The sequence below is a fragment of the Rhinichthys klamathensis genome, unplaced genomic scaffold (assembly GCF_029890125.1).
Source record: "Rhinichthys klamathensis goyatoka isolate OS25496 unplaced genomic scaffold, OSU_Roscu_1.1 h1tg000139l_1, whole genome shotgun sequence".
NCBI classification, from domain to species: domain Eukaryota; kingdom Metazoa; phylum Chordata; class Actinopteri; order Cypriniformes; family Leuciscidae; genus Rhinichthys; species Rhinichthys klamathensis.
Genome location: NW_026606674.1, coordinates 966340 through 988472, shown reverse-complemented (window position 1 = coordinate 988472; position 22133 = coordinate 966340). Strand labels below are relative to the sequence as shown.

The following is a 22133-nucleotide window of genomic DNA, read 5'->3' as shown; positions in this document are numbered from 1 at the left end:
GCGCATTGAGATCGAATATAACTCAAAGCTGAACTTGCTCTACATGCGAGATATAAAACATGTACAGTATTGTTGATTATTTTGGATAATTTAGAAAAACAAGTTATACAACAGGGAAGCGTACTTTGCGTTGGGTCCTGGTCCTAAAGCCAGTCGTGTAATCGGCTGTTGCGCGGTTATCCAGCTCGTGTCCCAATGCTTCAACTGTGGTCGCGTTCCAAACCACTAGACATAATGATGGAAAGTGTTTTGTTAGAGCAAGGCTAATTATTTCCGCCCCCGGAGATATCCAGAATAATTTGAACGCTCATTTATAGTGACTTTATTACAATATTTGTCGTTTTATCGCATTTGAAAGGAGTTTATACTTTGGAGTGCAGTAGTGCAACGTGAAGGAGGTCTGACTGTAACGTTATCACCCCAGCATACTAAAAACGGTTAAAGGGACTTGAGTGGAGTAATGGTGGTAAATACGGTCCACTGGTTCAGGAAGGGCTTGCGGCTCCACGATAATCCATCACTAAGAGACTCCATCCAGGGAGCGCACAATGTCCGCTGTGTGTACATCCTTGACCCCTGGTTCGCCGGATCATCGAACGTCGGGATCAGCAGGTGGAGGTAATGGATCAAATATGCCAAATAATAAAATATATGCGCTTGGAATGCATTACAAGATCTTATTTGGAGTAGTGTGCTATAAAGGATGGCACACACTTTCTATTACTATTACATTCTTTTATGATTGATCGATTCTGGTCTAATCTTTTCCATATTTATTATATTCTACTTTAAATTTTCAATTTAGTCTATTCCTATTTTCTCATAATCTAATTTTGTTCTGTATCCATTCCATTTTAATAACCTATAATCTATTACCAGTCTAAAAAGTATAGTAATAACAACATGCATGACTTATGGACAATTTTAACAAAGACATTTTTCCAATTTATCAGTTATCAATTAGTGATTTTACAGACTGATTAGAGATAAAAATGAGTGACTGATTGCAGTCAGAATGTATAACACAGTATGTCTTAGTATCTGAATTACTAAAGGGAAACTAGGCTAGGCTATGTTTTGTAACTTTTTGAGTCTACTGACTGGTTGAGCAAGAGTCATCACGTAATATCAAATTAAATAATTTTTCTTTTAAAGATGAAAGATTTTGACTATATATTTGTAGCATTGTCCTTAGTTCTGTTTGACGCAACCAATATTACATAATACAGACCCTTGCATCAGTTAACCACACCCATGCTTGCTTACTACACTCCGTCAACTCTTTAATGTATAGTTTATCCATAAACAAAAGTTATGTTATTTACTTACCCTGATGTCGTTCCAAATGGTTTGACATAACAACGTTGAACACACAAGGAGTTTTGAAGAATATTAATGCTGCTCTCTTCCTTACAATGAAAGTGGATGAGAACTTGGGACTGTAAAATGCAAAAAAAGACAAGCAAAAAAATTGTCAGCACAGGTGATCTGATGGTTTGCTCTGATGATAATCCGCTCTCTTGTATCTCCATTGAGTTGGGATCAGAAATGGGTCAGTGTGTTATAGTGAGTGATCGTAATGACTACCACAATATGCTAACGTAGTGACCTGTTATGGTATCAAAATAAGCTCTGATCGGACCCATCTAGTTTACATGAACTGGGGAAAATAGATGGTGAAATTTACATTATATAAAATAATAAACTAATAAAAATATGCCTGTTTGGTTATTGGAAGTGTATTTGCTCCATACTGGCTCTGTAAAGTGTGATTATATATTTTTAATTGTTATTAAAATATTGAGGGGAAAAATATACATATACACACGTGTGTGTATATATATTTATATATATAAATTTCATATTATTAAAATATCAAAATGTTGTTCTGCACCTATATAACTGACTGCTAACGTGCACCACAAACTTGATATACTTCATTTCACATTTGAACTTGATGCACTGTATAATCTCTGCAATCATTACAACAATGCTGCAGCTAGTCTTATAACATGACACTGCGGTCAATCATAGGGCAGCGAGTCAGTGACAAAGAGAGGGAGGCTGCGGCTTAGACAGGGATTTACACATTATCACTGACTGCAAGTAGAGGACAACGTTTCTGTGAGGACATGTGGAGCGGGCAGGATGGTACAACAGTACGGAAATAAAAGGACAGATGTTTTGGTGCAGCATGAATCATTTGTAAACATTTATATAGTGAGGTCCAAAACTGAGAGATGTCAGGATTATGTTTAGTTATTTTCTTCTGTTTAAGTTCTAGTTTTTATCTGTCTCTGTTTTTCAACTAAAAACTGAAAACTGTTTGGCCGTTCATTTACACGACAATGGCATTTTGGGGACCTGAAAATGCAACGGGTTTCAAAGTACAAGTTTTTGAAAACAATACTGTTATCGTCTCAGTGTGAACTACAAAAACACAAATGTGTGAAAGTAACAATGTTACCGTTTTTACTATATTTTTGACTAAATAAATGCAGCCATGGTGAGCATAAGAGACTTCTTTAAAAGATCTTACCGAACTTTTGAACTTTAGTCTATAAACACAATTTTCTACACAAATGGCTGACTGATCTTACTACAACACGTTTCCTCCACACAGAGATGAAACCTGATTACATGATGCTGCATTACAGTATTACAGACAGTATCAATATTTTGGTTATCACAACCAGTAAGAGCTGCCTGATAAGTCTTTTTGGTTTTGTAGTGTAATTTTACAACTAACATTTGAGTAGTCGATACGATACCAATGAATGTCTTAGTGAGAAAGTATGGGAATATTATCTGGTCTGCTCCCAAAACTCGCCTCTCATAATTGCAGAAAATTGCATAAATTAATGATGCTGCTTACCCATGCAAACCTGCTGCCATGATTTTAGGGCGTCACCTGTGTTTGCTAGGTTGTTCGTTGGTTTATGGTTTTTAAGAACAAAATAGATTTTGCACTAAAATGATACAAAACTGTCATGCCAAGATGACGCATTAAACTAGTGTCTGCTGCCTCTGATCTGCACTAAGACCCAGACAGGAATCCTTGAAATGCAAATTACATAAAATTCTTTTGTCTGACTGTGTGATAACCACATAGTTTTAGAGAGATTTAATTTGAGATCGAGTATTGTTTGGCCAGGATTACTCAAGGTAGTCTGGGGGTTGAGAAGAGGTTAGCTTCGGAGACTGGAGCTTTCCTCTTACTCAGCATTTAAGGTTGAGATCTTTAATGTGCGAACCTGCAGACAATTGGATTTGGGTTTCTGGGTCAACAACACACTGCATTATGGCCAAGTGCCCTTCAAATTGCTGCTGCTTGCTATTTTAAACGATCCATTGGGTTTCCTGCACTACGTTTTCAACAGCACTACATCAAAAATGTTCCGTACAATTCGCGATCAAATTGCTCGCATGGCGTGGTTCATAATGAGCCAATGGGCGAATCAGACTGAAATATTAAAGACTTCATATCAATCATGGACTGAATCATTCAACTCACTGTTTCACTGAATAAAAATATGATCCAATTATTCAGTATATCACAGTTGCCATCGTTACATTCTTACCCAGTGCTTAAAAAGTGAATGAATAAATCTCTGGTGCAGTTTGCAAATGCAACATTAACAATTTGGCAAGTAACTCGTCTACATTGTTGATGGGATGAGAGATGAAAGATACCTCAAATAGTGCAACATTGTAGTCTTACACTGAAGGAGGGAACCAAAAAATTCTTATGTGAGACTCATGTGGTCTATTTTTGACTTGGAACAGTAAGCGACCACCCAAAACACTATTAACCACATAGTAACACCACTCAGAACACATTAGCAACCTTGTATCAATGCACCAGCAACCATCCACAGCTTTCTGATGGCAAATTTTACACAGGACTGCACTACTCATAGTAAGAGCATGGTGCTAGCAATGCCAAGGATGCATAATTTTAATGGTAGTTAAAAGTCTGGTTTACAAGGTACCTGATTCAGGGTCATTGGAGTGCATGATTAATTGCTGCACAATGCAAGCTATAGAAGGGCAGTAGTCTGTTTTAATGGCAGCCCTCTGCTTAATAAAAATATCAGTGTTCAGTTAGCAGTTTCTTTCACTGTAAGCATGGCTCTTTGTAAGTAGTACTCATGTCAATGGTGTCAAGCTGACTAGGACATTATGTATGTCCTAAGTGTGCCCCTATTTTCCAAAGCAATTATCATATTATCAATTATATGTATCATTAAAAACAAAATGAAAATGTTCAATTATAAAAAAACAATTAGATTTTAATGTCATAAATAAAAAAATGGGTGAGGTTTGCAATGTGCTGTAGCTTCAGCAAAAGATTATCTATAATTATAGCCATTATTCTGTCAGTGGATAGTTATTTTTTACCCTATCCTTGTTCAATGCCTTGCCTTCTTTGAAATGTTTTACAGTTGCAAAGTGCAATAGCACTGCAATAGTTATTGTGAGTAGACCTGCCTTATTAGACTTATATTATGTGCAATGCATGATATTATTTGTCAGTATGTGGCTATAAATACATGCCATGTCTCTTGTTGCTCAGGTTTTTACTGCAGTGTTTGGAAGACTTGGATGCCAGCCTCCGCAAACTAAACTCACGACTCTTCGTTATCCGTGGCCAACCCACCGATGTCTTCCCCAGGCTGTTTAAGGTCCAGCTTTCAATTTGCAATTTCAATTGACTGAATTGTTAGATTTCTAAAGTAATAATCTTGCACCAGGAAAACATTTCTGGATTGGATGGAATTGAGGCAAAATATATATTTTATCCTTTAAATGTGACACTTTACATCTAATCTTCCATACGTTTTGTGACTTGGCTCTCTACCACTATTGTGTGTCGATGGATGAATCTTTTGCGCCCCCCTAATGGTATGTTATTGTAACGTGTCCAGGAGTGGAATATTACTCGTCTGTCCTACGAGTACGACTCAGAGCCATTTGGAAAGGAGCGAGATGCAGCCATCAAGAAGCTGGCCAATGAGGCAGGCGTGGAGGTGATTGTTCGCATCTCTCACACGCTCTACGATCTGGACAAGTACGTACTTCTAAATTCATCCAACTTTGTCAGAACTTTTGCCTCATAATTACTTTGTTTGTAGTAACTGACCCTTTGCTAAGCTCCACCAACCTCCAAAAACTTGCACTTTGAAACACATTTTCAAAAGTTTGAGATTTCAAGCCCCCAAAACACTGTTGTCGTGTAAATGAGCGGCCAAAATGCATAAAAAGTTTATTTAAAAGCCCCCTAATTTACTTTGGAGCAAATGTAGGTGTTCTTAATGATATTCTCGAGATTTAGCCAGCCAGTATATCACAGTATATCCTCTCTGGCTATCTTGTGTCAGTATTACAAGTGCCTCTGCTACATTTTATCATGTTTTTAGATAATGTTTGTAAAAATTGTAAAAATGTTTGTAACTACTCAAACGCACAGAATTACCATAGATTGACATTAGAAAAAATCAAAAGCTTGTCTAATATGGCGCGTGGCAACAGTTGTTAGGGTAATTTTTAAGGCAGGGCTTAGCGAAGAGTCAAATGTAAAGACTTTTTTGTTGTCTTACTCACTGGTGGATTGTTGTCTCTCAGGATCATTGAGCTGAATGGAGGCCAGTCTCCGCTCACGTACAAGCGCTACCAGACTCTCATTAGCAGGATGGAGTCTGTGGAGATCCCGGCAGAGACCATCACAGCAGAAGTCATGGGGGCGTGCACCACTCCTGTCTCTGATGACCACGATGAGAAGTTCGGGGTTCCTTCTTTGGAAGAGCTTGGTCAGTCTGCTGTCTCTCTCTCTCTCAAAAAAAAAACTTATTCAAGCTAAAATGTGCAGCATACTAAACTACTGTATGTAATACATCCTTAAACGCACAAGGAATCAGACATACCTGTCTTTATGTTTAAACTAAAGGCTTCGATGTAAAAAGTGTTATTGTTAATGCTTTTCCTGAAACAGGCTTTGACACAGAGGGCCTGTCCTCAGCCGTGTGGCCTGGAGGAGAAACAGAGGCCCTCACTCGTCTAGAGAGGCACCTGGAGAGGAAGGTTAGAGACACTCCATAATCACACATGCACAACTGTAGGATTAATAATATTGGCATCTAAAAACACAGATCATAGATGCACAATCCTACTTTAATATATATACTTTATGACTTTAAATAAAAGCAATTAAGTCATAAAGTGATATTTTTACACAAAGATACATACACGTATATACATATATACTGACCCCAAACCTTTGAGTGGTAGTGTATGTTTGCCATTTAAATAACTTGTTTAACAACATCACAGAAAACTAAATGTTATGTTTGTAAGACAAACTAGCCCCTGGCCATCCTTGTTGAGTGCAGTCAATAAATGATTATTTCATAGCAAATACCTTTTTTCTAGGCTTGGGTGGCCAACTTTGAGCGTCCAAGAATGAATGCCAATTCACTGCTGGCCAGTCCCACTGGCTTAAGTCCGTATTTAAGATTCGGCTGCCTCTCCTGTCGACTCTTCTACTTCAAACTCACAGACCTCTACAGAAAGGTCAGTATGTCATCATATGTATCTTATGTACTTCAAATGATGTTTCTAATGTTAAACTGACTCTCATGTTAAACTGAATAATCACTTATGCTAATTACACTTTTTCCCTACAGGTCAAAAAGAACAGCTCACCTCCTCTGTCCCTTTATGGCCAATTACTGTGGCGTGAATTCTTTTACACGGCCGCCACCAACAACCCACGCTTCGACAAGATGGAAGGCAACCCCATTTGTGTGCAGATCCCGTGGGACAAAAACCCAGAGGCTTTAGCCAAGTGGGCTGAGGGCAGGACGGGTTTCCCCTGGATCGATGCCATCATGACCCAGCTGAGGCAAGAGGGCTGGATCCACCATCTGGCCCGACACGCAGTCGCCTGTTTCCTCACCCGTGGAGACCTGTGGATCAGCTGGGAGGAGGGCATGAAAGTAAAAAGCGCTCATTGTGATTATTTTAGGTATTTTACTAATATGACAGCACTCACATGCATCTGTCTTCACAGGTCTTTGAGGAGCTGCTGCTGGATGCAGACTGGAGTGTGAATGCAGGAAGCTGGATGTGGCTGTCCTGCAGCTCCTTCTTCCAGCAGTTCTTTCACTGCTACTGTCCCGTGAGCTTCGGCCGTCGCCCCGACCCCAACGGAGACTACATACGGTGAGTTAGAACTCTACAGTGTAAACAAAGAACAATTTTAAAAAACGGTCTAGCCTCTGAACAAAATGTATTTTATTTTCAGCCTAATTTCATTTAGTAAAAATTATATATGTTCGGCCTAAGCAAATTGACGACTTCACCCTTTATTCAAATAATATTTTTTTTATTTATTTAAAGATTTTGTTAGCATATTGTGTAGTTGTGCTTGGAGTCAATTATTTTATTTGTGATAACACAATAAAACATGCCAAATTGCATTGATATAATTTTTGTCAAGGGTGTCATACAAAGAAATTATGAGCATATGCAAAAACAAAAAATTTCCAGTCGGAGAATGAAACTGAAACACCTGGTTTTAGACCTCAATAATAATTTAATAGTATGGTGTAGTACTCCTTTTGCGGCAAATACAGCATCAATTCGTCTTGAGAATGACATATACAAGTCCTTCATAGTGGCCAAAGGGATTTTGAGTCATTCCTCTTCCAGAACAGCGGCCAGGTCACTATGGGATACTGGTGTAAAACGTTTTCTGACTTGCTCCTCCAAAATACACCAAAGTGGCTCAAAATATTTAGATCTGGTGAATGTGCAGGCCATGGGACTTCACTTTCATGTCCATCAAACCATTCTGTCACAAGTCTTGCTGTGTGTATTGGTGCATTATCCTGCTGATACACAGCACCCCCTTCAGGGTACAATGTTTGAACTATTAGGTGCACATAGTCCTCCAGAATAGGTCGGTAGTCCTTGGCAGTGATGCGCCCATCAAGCACAGTAGGAAATTCCATGATATTGCAGCCCAGACCATCATTGATTCACCCCTGTGCTTCACTCTGGCTGCGCAACAGTCCAGGTGTTAAGCCTCTTTGGGACTTCTCCACACTGTAACTACCACGGATGTGGGAAAGACAGTAAAGGTGGGCTCATCAGAGAACAATACATGTTTCACATTGTCCACAGCCCAACATTTTCACTGTTGGCACCAATGAAACTGACATTTGGCTTTGTCACGAGTTACCAAATAAGGGACATCCCTTTCAGACAGCTTCCTCATGCGTCGACAGTTACACCTGTTGGATGTCGTTCGTCCTACGTGGTGGTGTGCCGACATTAACCTGGATACCATAGCTCTCAATCACAAAGACTTGCTGGCCTGGTCACAGATAACAGCCAGAAATTGTAATGTTATAATGTAATATATATATATATTACATTATATATGTATAAAATGTACTCCCGTTTTCTCTTGAAGGCGATATTTGCCAGTGTTGAGGGGTTTCCCAGCCAAGTATATCTACGACCCCTGGAATGCTCCTGAAAGCGTCCAGAAAGCAGCCAAATGTATAATTGGTGTACACTACCCCAAACCCATGGTGCTTCACGCAGAGGCAAGCCGCCTCAACATAGAGCGTATGAAACAGATCTACCAGCAACTGTCCTGCTACCATGGCCTGGGTAAGACAGAAACTAAGGGAAATGAAAATGCCACACTAACCCATACCTCGCTCTCGCTATATTGCCCTATAGATTTCTGCCTCATTTATTGGTGTAACTTCTAAATACTTTTACCTACAAAAAAATAATGTAAATGTGTTTAATCCTTCTGAACTCATAAGCTTCTGAATATTGAGGGCTGATTTAGGTTATTCATTTTTTAAAGGATTTGCGCAAATTGAATGTGATTTCAATGTCTGAATTAACAGAAAATGAACAGAATCTGAAACGAGTTCATTTTTTGTCTCTGACTGATGCCTCATTCCCCTACAGGACTGCTGGCAACAGTGCCGTCCAACGCTAATGGAAATGGTGAGAATTCCACAACCTTAATGGGATTCCAAACAGGAGATGTGACCAAGGAAATCACTGCATCTTCAGGTTTGCACACTCAAACTTCTTTATTTTGTATACCAGCTATGCCAATATTAGACATATCTTAAGTAAAACTTAAATCATAACTTAAAGTCGGCATGAAGCGGAAGTTGCGATAGTCTTTTCTTCCCTATTGTGACGTATAGTGAAATGGCTTCTCAAACAAGAAAGAAATAAAGGGCGGGAATTTGGCCATTAGTAATTGATTGTATGGTTGCGGTTTGTTACTACTGCGATCTCGTATAAGTGGAGTAAGAAAGAAGTAAGAAGAGGAGATGTCGCTGCAACTTTAAAAAAAAAAAAATATATATATATATATATATATAACTTCCCTCAGTGCAAAAACAGCACCGTGTAGAAACCTATATCTGATTTTTTTTTTTTATTCATCTCAGGCTATCAGATGCCACCCACCTCACAAGGTGAATGGCACGGCAGGATGGTTTACTCACAAGGAGACCACCAAACAACCAGCAGCATGTCACTGCAAGGTACAAACACTATACCAACAACGTCAATATCTATATCTGCAATTATCAACAATGTCAATAAATCTCAGCAGCATTGTTATTTTTCCAAATGCCAGACATGTCATTATAGTGTTTGTCTTGCAGGTTTTGCAGGCAACAGTAGTGGCACAATGTGCTACAGGCAAGACTTAAGTCTTGCTGTACAGCCAGGTAAAGACCTCCACATTTAACAAGAGGCCAGTCTAATGTCATGCAAATGTTACAGTTAGCATTATAATCTTTAAATCTCATTCTCAGGACGAGGGCTGCACAGCACCATCCTGACATCTGGAAAACGACACAGCGAGGAGTCTGGTCATGCCACGGGCTCAAAAGTCCAACGTCAGAGCAGCTCTTAAACATCAGGTCTGTCAATGCTTGTCTATATGTGCAAAAACATTAATTATGAAAATGTTATATATATATATATATGCTGTAGTATATATATATATATAACTACAAAATACTTAATTTAAATATATATATGTATACATTTAAATAATTATATATGTATTTAAAATATATTTAGGTTTTACACATATATTTTACAAACATATATTTAAATATATATATATATATATATATATATATATATATATATATATATTACATTTTTAAAGTGTTTTGTAGTTAATTACTTGTATGCCAAAATATGAAATGATACACACATTTTTTTTTTTTAAATGATTAAAGAAGACACCTTTTTTTCAAGCACTACTGTTATGTTCTTATGCTTTATGAAGCCTCATATGTGTCGTTTTTGTCTCTTTTTTTTTTAGAAATGGTCCATGCACAGTGGTCAACACGACTTCGCAGAGGCCTGATTTCTTTTTTTGGCACCTTTTTCGAGTTGTTATGTTTTGCATTTTTATGGAAGAACCCAAAATCCCATTGACGGGAGCGATTCAAGGGAGTGAATGATTCTTTCTCTCTAAGCACATCAACACAAAGCACTTCAAAACTGACTGTACATTATCACAGGGACTTCACCCAAGCGGTCATCAACATCCTGAGAACATTGGAATTATGTTGTGGCTCTGTAATCTGCACAGCTGCAATGTTCTGTCAACGTTATGTTCATGTTTGGACTCTCTGGGACTACATTTTTGTGTATATAAGGATTTGATGAATACTTGCAAACAAAATGTACATATTTAATATTGTATGTGCTTTCTCTTTTTCATGTAGTCATAGACCCATTGATATATTTTTGATATAAGGAATTATTGTGGATCAATTTTACTCTGTTCTTTATGAAAACATAAAATCGAACCTTTTAAAGCATTTGTAGACTGTCCATCCAGTAAGTTACATTACTTAGGCTCTCATCGGGCTGTTTGCTTGCACTATGTTTTTTGAACTCTCCTTTTGCTTGTCTCAACTACAGCCGTTTGTGATCTTCTTTTCAGTTACTCTTTTCAGACTGAAATCTGTCTCCACCTTCTCAGTCCCCGTTTACTCCTCTCTATTTGAGTGTCTCTCCATTGCTGTAAACTATTCGAAAATATAATTCACCACAGTGTTTCTCTTCCTCTCACATTGTGCTTGTTTAATAAAGTGTAAATGTACGTTGTCTCGCTCATTTACTTACAGGATGCTGTTCTGTCACTCATTTGTCAGGTGACTAATGCTGATTCCCTTGCACAGCATAGCTGATGACCTATTACATTAACAAATAAATTAGTTTTTACTAATCACCATTAACTATGAACTTGCTCACTAAGGTCAACTACAAATTGTCGAAAACAGATCATTGGCCCAAATACTTTTTAAACTTAAATTTAAGCAAAATATTCTTGATTCACAACTTAAAACCTAACCAACTTGGGTTTGTTTATGCTATCTTTCAAACAAATGAACTTCGTGTAATTTTTAGGATGGAGTGAGTGTCCAATAAATTGCTGAGGCCATAAACGCCTTGAGAGATTATAATCACGCATATATAGTGCGTGCTTAAAAACTTTAACTATTGAGTGCTTACCTTACAACACAAGGACAGAGCGAAACGCGCGAAAGTTTGGAAACTTTTAGAAACCTCGTCATTTTCACTGTATCACAGGACCAAACCAAATAAATAAGTGTGTAATTAAACGTGATAAATTTGTATATGCTAAAAATCAGCATTAGCAGTGATTCAAAATACACAATAGCTTGGCCACGCCTCCACGTTTGCGTAAGACGTGACGTATTCAATATTCAAGGTTTTTTCTGCATTAACCTGTTTTATACCCCTGGCTCAATTTTATGTTTTTATTTTTATCTATTTATTTTAATTATTTTTATTTTTACTTGCTTTTATTTTACTTCCCTTTACTGTCTTTTTGTCTTCTGAATTATTGTTGTTTATTTTTGCTCTTGATTGTGACACTATACTTGATGTTATATTTGTTCAATAAATAAAAAATAATAATAAAATAAAAAATTAACCTGTTTTACGCAGTCTATGGCATTAACACATGCATAAACCATACAGCTGAACGGTCGAGACTCTTCCACCTCTGTCTAGTTGTGAAATGAATGTTGCGTGGGACAACAAACAGGATATGTCACCGCTTAATATATATAAATAAAGAACTGGCATAAAAAAAGAAGAACTGACATAAAAAAGAATCACCTGAAAGTGTCATGAAATGAAATGAAACTCCCTCATTAAAAGAAAGAGGAGGTAAAAATCTGTTTGTCACAGGTGTGACACACTGACATAAATGTTGTCTATGTCCACATGGCAGCGCTGTTTCTCTCTTTCATGTGATCTGCTCGCATTCAACATTGGTAGCTCCAGAAAGTGTGGGAACCTTGAATAGAAAACAATTTATTGACTGCATTAATGCATTTCATGGTTAGAATACAATCTGAGTACAATTGAGTATTCTGTTGTAGGTTGGTAAACTTTAAACATGATGATGGGAAACTATCCATATATTTTATACTTAAAGGTAGGCTACAAATACAATATGCAGGATTTTTCGCCACCAGGGCTCGCTAACCTCCTACAATAACAAAGGCGTATATTAATGACGTATTTTCCGCATTAAGCGGAATTATGGATCTTGTCGTCAAGCTAATGGATCGTTTTATGGATGAGTGAATACATTGATGTTTTTAACATGACTGTGGTATGAAGCAGGGCGCGATTGCTAGACGTATACCAGCGCCACATGCAACGCGAGTCCCGCGGATATAAAGGAATAAGGGCATTTCATTCTACCGAACTACACGCAAATGCTGAATTAATACTCACACAGGTCAGTTTATTAGAGGAATTAAACTGCAACACAGCGCTGTTTCATTTGCTCTAACAGTTACACTATCACACTAAACGGCATTTGTGGGTGGAATGTTGTTAGTTAGGTTGTTTGTTTGCTGTATGAGACTAAGCTAGATTAACATTAGAGAATAACATACAGATCATATTCTAACTTCATGTTGAACTACATAACATTGATTAGTTTTATCACCACACCGGCATAACCCAGTTGTCAACGTCTGTCGCCATGGTTACTATTGCAGTACGAGGTCAAACGGTCAAACCTGGCGGAAACCGGGGGTAACGCGGATATGACGCCATTGACTGGCGACTCCTCACCCCTGCCCACACCCCCCGTTTCTTTGGTTAAAATCGCAAAATAGTTGGAAACATTTGGGATATGGTAAGTAATCAACTAATCAAAATATATATCATTGGCCAAGTGGTTTTTGGATATTGTACCTTAAGTTTTATTACACATTCATTTCCATCTAGTAAGTTTCACTTTGTATTATTTTATTTAGGCTAGCAATGAAAAGCTTAATTTATTTACATCAATCGTCAATAATTGGATATAAGATTGCAACTTGATACAACAAAGTACTACATTTCTAACAAAACAACGTTTTGCCAAAAATGTTCTCCTTCGAGCCGGATTCGAACCAGCGACCTAAGGATGACAGTGATAAACCTCTACAGTCCTCCGCTCTACCAACTGAGCTATCGAAGGGATACGTCATCATTGATCGACAGCAAATATAAACTAAAAGGTATCAATTCTATATCATTTTTTAGATAAAGTCTTAAAAAAGAACAAATAATCAGCAGATAAGAATTACTATATTCCCCTTTCGAGGTGAATTTTCTGTAGGCTGTAGGGTAACGTTATAACTTGCATATTAAGTCATCTGCTTTCAATTCTGAAAGTGCAAAAATCAAAGCTAGGTTACTAAAAGACGAAACAAATTTACTCTCCAAGTACAAATAATATACACAAAGTGAAGTGGCAAATACAAAAGAAAGTAGTCTACAAAGCACGTGGAAGTTAGCTTGACGATGTCTATAGCGATAACTAGTGTACAAAAATAGCGAGGAATTGTTTTTAATGCATGTAGAATTATCTATTTATTGAAAAAAATGTACTGCAGAGTATAAACTGCTATTGTAACTGCGATTCGGCTATTTGGGGATCTTGTAAATCGTCGCAAACACATGGGCCCCTATGCAGCTGTCCCTCGCTGCGTGCGTCTGACCAATGAGGAATCTGTTTTAAATAAGACCTCCACCTGTCACTCACAATTTCACAAATAACATACTGGCAGACTGCAGGTTGACAGAATCACTCCTCAATACAAGGGTACAGTGAGCTCATGAAGACTATTTATATTCAAACAAGGGAGGAAGAAGGAGATAATTACCCTTCATTCTCGAGGTATCACTCATCCTGTCTATTATTGAGGAAAATAGAAAAGGACATAAGAGTGGCACAATTAAGCTACTTTATATAAGTGCACAATGCTGTAACAGTAAAACCAACATTAATAAGAGGTGGCATGGGAGAATTAGACCAATGGAGAACCATAAATTCCTTCATGATCCTAAAACAAACCATCTCAATAAGTGGCTTAGAGATTCTTTTTTCTCTGTACACACTAGAGACAAACTCTTTCCAGAGCTCATTGGGAATTTCTCAGAACAATCGCAAAGCATTTAAAGTGCAATGCTTTTAAAGGGTAACTGAAAAATATTTGCTATGCTCTTAGCAGTTAACATTTTCAGTGATGTTTTTATTTATTTATTTTAGAATGATATTGCATCTGTAGAAACACATTGGAAACACAGTAATATAGTGAAATATTATTGCAATTTAAAATAACACTTTTTCTATTTGAATGTTTTTTTTATATATGTAATTTATTCCTGCTATGGCAAAGCTGAATTTTCAGTCTTCAGTGTCATCGTTCTATGCTGATTTGCTGCTCAAGTACATTTGAAAACGGTTGTACTTAATATTTTTGTGGAAACCATGAAACATCTTTTGAAACTGGATTCTTAGATCATTTCAAAAGAACAGCATTTAATTAATTTTTTTTTTTTAAATTAACATTAACTTTTGTCACTCAATTTAATATATATATACTTTTTAGAAGATTTTCCCCACATTATCAAATAGAAAACTGGCATGACAGTGTTTATTTTCCCAAAGGACTGGTGGTGGTTCCATAGGTTTCCAACGGCATGCAGAGAGAGCCAACTGAAATGTTAATACACAAATAGTTGTACAGAAGCCACTGAACACTTGTCTGCCTTTGTCTGTTATCTCTCTGTCTACCATTATCCAGGTCACATTGTCTCAGGGGTGGGGTACAAAATCCCCTGTATCATTTCATAATTTTCAAACAGAAATTGAAATAATGAGAGTTCCATGAACCTAAAAATGAATAAATCATAGTTTATACTCAAAGCAACAGATGAAATGTATAACAACTGATAAATTAGACAACTTAGACAATTAAATCAATGCCTAAATATTGGTGCCCAGTTAATCTATTCAAACATGGTGTGAAACAAGATCCCTACCAATGCACAAGTGTGTGTGTGCATCTGTTTTAAGTCTGAAATAGGCTCCTCTTCACACCACAAAGGACAAAGGTTTTAGGGTGGGAGAGTCAGAGGTTAGAGGTCAGGGTCTGGGTATTGGACAAGACAAGGTCCTGTAAAGTAGAAAATAGATCCTACGTGCATCTGTTCAAAAAGCTTATCCAAGAGCCATTTAGCAAACGTCACATGGGGAGGGAGGACCCTATAAAACCACTACGCATCCATGGAGAACATCTCAGTCCCTTTAGGATCTTTACCATCAGCCGGACATTCTTCCTCAGTGACCCCCTCTTCCCAAAAGAAGCACCATGTGCGACACCATGGAGTTTGTGGAGGAGTTTGAGGAGGAACAGGAGGAGGTAGAGGAAGAAGAAGAGGAGGTGGAGGAGGCTGGAGAAGAGAATGAGGAGGAAGAAGAAACCGATGAGAAAGAACAAGAGGAAGAAGATGAACAAGAGGCAGAAGAGGATTTCAAACCCAAGCCCAAAATGTATATTCCCAACATTATGGCACCAAAGCTGCCTGATGGAGAGAAGCTGGACTTTGATGACCTCCACCGGAAGCGTGCGGAGAAGGACTTCAATGAATTGCAGAGTCTCATTGAGCTGCACTTCTCCACCAGGCAGAAGGAGGAGGATGACCTCATAGCTTTGAAGAGCCGTATTGAGCGGCGTCGGGCCGATCGTGCCGAACAGCAGCGCGTCAGATCCGAGCGCGATCGCGAGAAACAGGCACGCTTTGCAGAGGAAAGGGCACGGCGTGAGGAAGAGGCCGCCAAATTGCGAGCTGAGGACGAAGCCAGGAAGAAGAAGATCCTTTCTAACAAGGGCTACGGTGGCTACCTGCAGAAGGTAGATCAGAAGAAGGGAAAGAAGATGACGGAACGTGAGAAGAAGACCAAATGTCTGCTGGAGCGTCGCAAACCCCTCAACATTGATCACCTCAACCAGGAAAAGCTGGGAGAGAAAGCCCTTGACCTTTGGAAGTGGCTCAGTCAACTCCACGCTGAGAAGTTTGACCTGGCAGAGAAGCTGAAGAGACAGAAGTACGACATCAAAGTTCTGCGTAACCGTGTTAGTGACCATCAAAGGGGAGCTAAGGTGACTAAGACCACCAGGAAGTCCTGGAAATAAATTAATCTGATTGACACATGCAATGACACACAGAACAGAGGAATCACAGTTTCAAGTCTCATATGGAAATTTCCGGAACATCATTTATATTTTTATTTCTTTTGATTAATAATTGTTTATTTAGCGTTGTATCATACATGTAATGGGTTTTACTGGGTTTAATGTTTTGTTTCATGTCATCTTAAGTCTTGATCTTATGCTGTGAACCTTTTAAAAGGTTAATCTTTTTTTTTTTTTTTTCACAAGATTTCACACAACAGTAGAAATGCAATCTTATATTTGTATGATTTTGTTTTGCATTTCTGAACTTTTGCTCATTAACCCAAGTGTTAACAAATCTCTCAAATTAAAGCAGTAATTTCACTTTGGAAAATATGTATCATCTCATTGTCATCACTAAGATCGCTCTTCTACAATCACAAATTGACAATATCCAAAAGCTCTTGCAGAAATTACAAATAAGAAATTTAAAATGTTGTATTAAGTGCTGGAATACAACATATTAATAAACAAATACATCAAGATGTTATATATATGGAAAATGTCTTTATTTTAACAACCAAAAGGCACACATATATGACTGTACCAGCAGTAAAGGTTTTGGCACATACTTCAAAATATCTATTTCTACAAAAAAAAAAGCTAAATTATTTTTTTAGCAGATTAATTTTTATTATGCAGTTCCAGATAAAAAACAAAAGGGTAAACGACATTATTCTTCTATAAAGGCCCGTGTTCATTTTCCACGCTCCGCTTTGTCTAGTGCATAGTTGAGCCTGCACGCCATTCAAAGATCATCCCATTGACAGTTTAAGATTAATAAAATATATATAAGAGTTTGATTTATAAAATGCAACTGCTCAATTACAAAAAAAAAGATTTCTAAAAGCTTGTAGCAGTTAGATTTGGTCTATGATTATCTATGATTATAGCTCAGCTGTTTATAGGCTAAACACACATTTCTAAGCAATTTATGGTTAACCCAACTATAAGAGCCTGAGTGTAATTATGACAAATTAAACTGTAATTATGCAGAATTCTAATAGTGGTACAAAAAAAAAAATACCTATGACATAACCAGTTCAAGATTAAGGATTTAAGGATCACAAACTGAATTTGGATTATAAAGCCCCCTTTTTCCTAGTTAGCCTTCCCTAGTATTCACCTTTCAGTGAGACCTAGAGATCCCGGTTGTTGCTGCTGATCATTTTGGGGTATGATGTCCCAATGGCGTTTCCAAATCTGTACACCACAATCTCCAGCAGGTACTCATCCACTTTAACCTTAACGTTGGCCATACGCTCATCAGACAGAAGGAAGACGATGGTAAACAGAGCCACCTCAAACTCTGGGCTGACGCCTATGAAACAGCTGCCCACTGGCTTGACTAGACCATTCCAGCTGAACTGCAGGTTTAAGACGTGATCGTCCTCATCGGGCTGAGAGATTGAACCACAGTGCAAATTTAAATGTTGAAAGTAATGCACACAAAGTTATATTAACATGATTATACAAGAGTCTCCTTGTCAAATCATTATTAAATGATGAAATACCGTGTCCTTGTTATTTCTGGCCTTGTATCCTTTGTAGTCCACATGATTGTGTTTCTCCTGATGGTAAAACTGGACCCAGTTATGGAGGCCCATGATCTCTTTGCCATGCTTGGTTTCACCAACAAACACATGCTCAAATCCACAGGAATCTTCACTGCATGAGGGATGAGAGGGAGATGGGCAGATAAACATAAAATTATCTATGTATAAATTCTGGGCATACAAATTACACAAGTTATTAGCACATAAGCCTCAAGCAATATGATGGTAAGTGATTGTTTCATAGCAAAAGTCATTAGTATGTCAGTTACTCATCTAACAAACCCAATTCAGGTCATATGTCTGAAACACACAGATGTATGCTTGACTAATCAAATTAGGTTTTTAACTCACCCTCCACTTTTGTCTCTGCGATAGAGCTTGAACCAAATATCATAGAGTTGCCTCTTAAACTGAGCCGGATCCGACTGGGCTCGACCTTTGCGTACTAAATACCTGTGGGCACACTGCAAAGACAAAACCTATCAGAACCGGACTATATTATAATATTTTCTTTCACTTGTGTTAATGGTTGCATGTGTTTGCACGATGATGTCTTTTCATTTTGTGTAATAGTTTCCTCCTTGAACCAACATCTCTGTACTACATTTGCACAGTTGCTTCACATGGTCATATTTACTCTCCACTTTCCATCCACTACATTAAACCATTATTAGTTTATCTTAAGTGTTTTTTTTTTTTATCAATAGTTTTTGCAAGGCTAGGCAGTGCACTACAAACCAATATATATTTAATTATTTTAATATAAATGAAATTACTTTCACTCTGGTCAGGAATGATCACTTTCAATCGGATAAGAGTCAATAGTACACAAACTACACATTCTTTAAGTTGCTAAATTTCAACATGTTCAAACATGATGTAAAATAGATACTAAATAGGAAGGCAAAACGAGACCATTGAGTAATGCGATAAGGTACCTTCATTATCTCTGTCTTCAGAATGGCATCCAGGAAAAGATTGTTCTCCTTGACCTCCTCTTTTGTCACCTGCTCAGCCACTCCTGTAGACATCTCATAATTGTCCAGCAGATTTATGAAGTCTGAGAAGACACAAAGTAGATTAAACAGGTGTCTAAACTGCCATGCATTGCATTATATCTGTCAATTTAATGACAACTGAAAACAAGTGTATTAATTAGATTTATGTATAAGGATGCAATTAGAAACAAGTTAGTATAGAAACAGCCCATGGTTTCTTACAGGCATAGGTATCAATGCTTTTGAGCTTGTTTTCATTGACATACGAGAAGAGAGGAGCTCTAGCGCTGTCCCTGGCACTGTTACTGCCCTCAGATACAAATCCAGCCTTCCCCTGTGTGAAAACAAATCCACTATAAATGACTAATTGATTCTCCTTAAATCATGCAAAAGAAGTCATAGTGTTTTAAAGTCACCAGCTATCATGTACATGGAATCTAACATTCCTTATGTCTTTACTTAAATGCATATACATTATATATTTATATGTATATATTATTCTCATAAACCAGTCTCCTCCCCCAACCACCTACTTGTAGGTTGATTTTATAGTCTTTTCCAGGTTTCATGCGGTTCACATCCACCTTCCACATTTCGTTCAGCACATCTGAGAGCTCCTGATTGGTGCCTTGACTGCTGAAAAAAAAACAAAAAAACAAAAACAAAGTATGACATTGAAAGTCTAGAATGAGTCAAGTCTGGCTGTATTGCCAAGTGAAGAAAGCAATTATAATAATAACTAGTAATATTATGGCTACTGTGGCTTTTGGGGGTTATTTTAGTTCTTCTATCAACATGAGTCAGAAATGTCCAAAGGTTTTCTAAGACGATAACAAGGATAAATCTTTTAAAAGTCTATATTACAACACGTCACATTATTAGAAATGTAATCTTTGTATTTGTGTTGGTTTCATATATTTAAAATGATAATAATAAACAAACAAAATTAAATCAATCAACACTCTTTAAAATGTCTTTTTAAGCAGTGATTTTCTCAACATTATAGTAATAAAAATATGCCTGAATATGAGAACTTTTTTCTCCCTCTCTCTTTCTTTTTTATTTTATTTTTTTATAGATCTTTAGACATTTACTACACCTAGAATTTTCCTTTAAGTCCTACAAAATATATATCTAAATAACTTTTAATTCAGAAATAGAAAGAAACAAATTCACAATAGAGGTGTATTCATGTTATGTCCGAAGAAAATACCCGACGTAAAGCACGGTTTCTCTCGACAGTCCACACCTGAAATTCTAAATCACAATCAATTTGACAAGAGTACAATGGAGAAGCGAGTTCATTCAAGCCTTTTTATTCATAAAAAGTGTTCAGTGCAGCATTAAGGTCATGAACGAACAACAAATCTCAAGGGGAAGACAGTGAATAGATCTATAACTATAAGATGACCCACAGCTCATATCAATGTGAGTCACCCAGACATGAAAACACTTTTTTTTTTGTTAAATTCAGACTTCATGTCTTCAACATTAGGCTACACACACGCAACGTGTGACACGACACGACAACGGAGCTGTCAAGTGCAGCTCCGTTCACACAATGCAGATTTACCGAAAAAGCCATAAAGATATTAGATAGTAAGCAAATCATGTAATAAAATGTGATTGTTGTTAATTGTCACTCTCATTAATAACCGAACTGTGTGAAAGTTACAACAGCAGTTCCTCGCATCTGGAAAACGTTAAATAGAGGCTGTTTGTAAATGGCATTACCTCCACTTCAAACAAAGCTCGAAGACTCAACACGGTAATAATGTCGAAAAATGTGATCTCTCAAATATTTATAGACATGAAGCTTCAAACAGAAAATCCAGCTGGTCGTTGCGCAATGCGCATATCAGTTTTGTGCATTTTAACACGCACCGGATGTTATGCCTGTTTGCGAGTGAAAAATATACGTTCAAAAATAGCATCTTTACCCAAAACAAAAAGATCACATGTACAGTTTAACGTTAGTTAAGTAAATGCATATGCTAGTCATTATGATGCACACTAAATACCCCTAAGTAATATTAATAACCATCAATACAACTTTGAGTTGAGTAACGTTAAATTAAGCACAAAACGGAAAGACCGTTAAACTTCTGTTGACATTTATTTACTCACCCTTTGGCCATATTCGCAGGTTCAAACACTTTCTTCTGATGATGATGCAAAGAAACGTTAGTAAGCCAAGCGACGAAAAGCTGGTTTTGATGGGTGTGTTAGTTTACACGATGTCAATTTGATCGATCGACGAATCTGACCAATGAGACTGGCGAACGGTAACGCCTTTACAGGGTGGGGAAATGTATTTAACCAATAGTAGAGTAAGAAGAGGAAGCGAAACTGACTGAGATCCAGGAAGGGAGTGTCAGTCCGAGTAACAGGTAGCAGCAGAGTCAGGCTATAAACTTTTTTTGAACAGTCTATGCTCGTATAAACCTTCTCTGATCCAAAACTATCTCAGCCTGAATGTTTCTCCTTTTTGTAGGCTAATATTTACTATTTGCAGTCACAAGAAGTGCATATTTTATCAAATTTCTATATTTATCCATACACTATCCATTAAAGTGCTTTATAGGCTATTATAATGTGCTGGTAGCACTTCCCCAAATTCCTGTTCCTTTCCATAAAATCAAAATGAAAATATTTATATACTGCATCAGTTCTCAGCAGTAGCATCCAGTAATGGTGTTCATTCACAACACCCAAAATTAGGCTATATTAGGCTCTGGGGATAATTCTGAAACATGATAAGGTAGAAATAAACTACATCACTCACAAAAGTGTAGAAATGTTAGTTTTTGGTTTTATTACAAGCATAGTCCATAGTTGGGTTCATCGCAAATCTGTTTTCTTACCTTTAATTTGGAATTTTCATAGTTCCAGATCTGAGTCACGGTGAATGAATCTACAAACATGGCCGGTTTCCAATGAATCTGGTTGTATTTTTC

General features: G+C 37.4%; 3 protein-coding genes and 1 non-coding gene across 5 annotated transcripts; 2 read left to right on the top strand and 2 right to left on the bottom strand.

The window, feature by feature from the left end:
- Positions 1-396: 396 nt before the first annotated feature.
- cry1a (cryptochrome circadian regulator 1a) lies at positions 397-11170 on the top strand. Its single transcript, XM_056257512.1, has 14 exons — positions 397-618; positions 4577-4685; positions 4929-5071; positions 5626-5810; positions 5993-6081; positions 6430-6570; positions 6684-6995; positions 7070-7221; positions 8477-8679; positions 8992-9099; positions 9489-9584; positions 9708-9773; positions 9861-9968; positions 10382-11170. Exons 1-13 carry the CDS (start codon positions 461-463, stop codon positions 9959-9961), a joined length of 1863 nt encoding a protein of 620 aa, XP_056113487.1. The 5' UTR covers positions 397-460; the 3' UTR covers positions 9962-9968; positions 10382-11170.
- A 2321-nt stretch (positions 11171-13491) lies between these two features.
- On the bottom strand, positions 13492-13579 carry trnay-gua (transfer RNA tyrosine (anticodon GUA)). The gene is given in 2 exon segments: positions 13492-13527; positions 13543-13579. It is a non-coding gene; the product is annotated as a tRNA-Tyr (tRNA).
- Positions 13580-15749: 2170 nt separating this feature from the next.
- tnnt2c (troponin T2c, cardiac) lies at positions 15750-16815 on the top strand. The gene has a single exon (XM_056257513.1). It carries the CDS (start codon positions 15759-15761, stop codon positions 16581-16583), a length of 825 nt encoding a protein of 274 aa, XP_056113488.1. The 5' UTR covers positions 15750-15758; the 3' UTR covers positions 16584-16815.
- Positions 16816-17744: 929 nt separating this feature from the next.
- On the bottom strand, positions 17745-21426 carry si:dkey-222f8.3 (Poly(U)-specific endoribonuclease-C-like). Of its 2 annotated transcripts, none has more exons than XM_056257509.1 (7): positions 21304-21426; positions 19710-19812; positions 19399-19510; positions 19117-19238; positions 18530-18642; positions 18137-18290; positions 17745-18022 (listed from the first exon to the last, which is right to left on the bottom strand). In XM_056257509.1, the coding sequence occupies exons 1-7, from the start codon at positions 21312-21314 to the stop codon at positions 17762-17764; spliced, it is 876 nt and encodes a 291-aa protein (XP_056113484.1). In that variant the 5' UTR covers positions 21315-21426; the 3' UTR covers positions 17745-17761. The 2 variants fall into 2 exon arrangements, with proteins under 2 accessions (XP_056113484.1, XP_056113485.1); XM_056257510.1 differs by having other exon boundaries at positions 19710-19809; positions 21304-21423.
- Between the last annotated feature and the right edge of the window lie 707 nt (positions 21427-22133).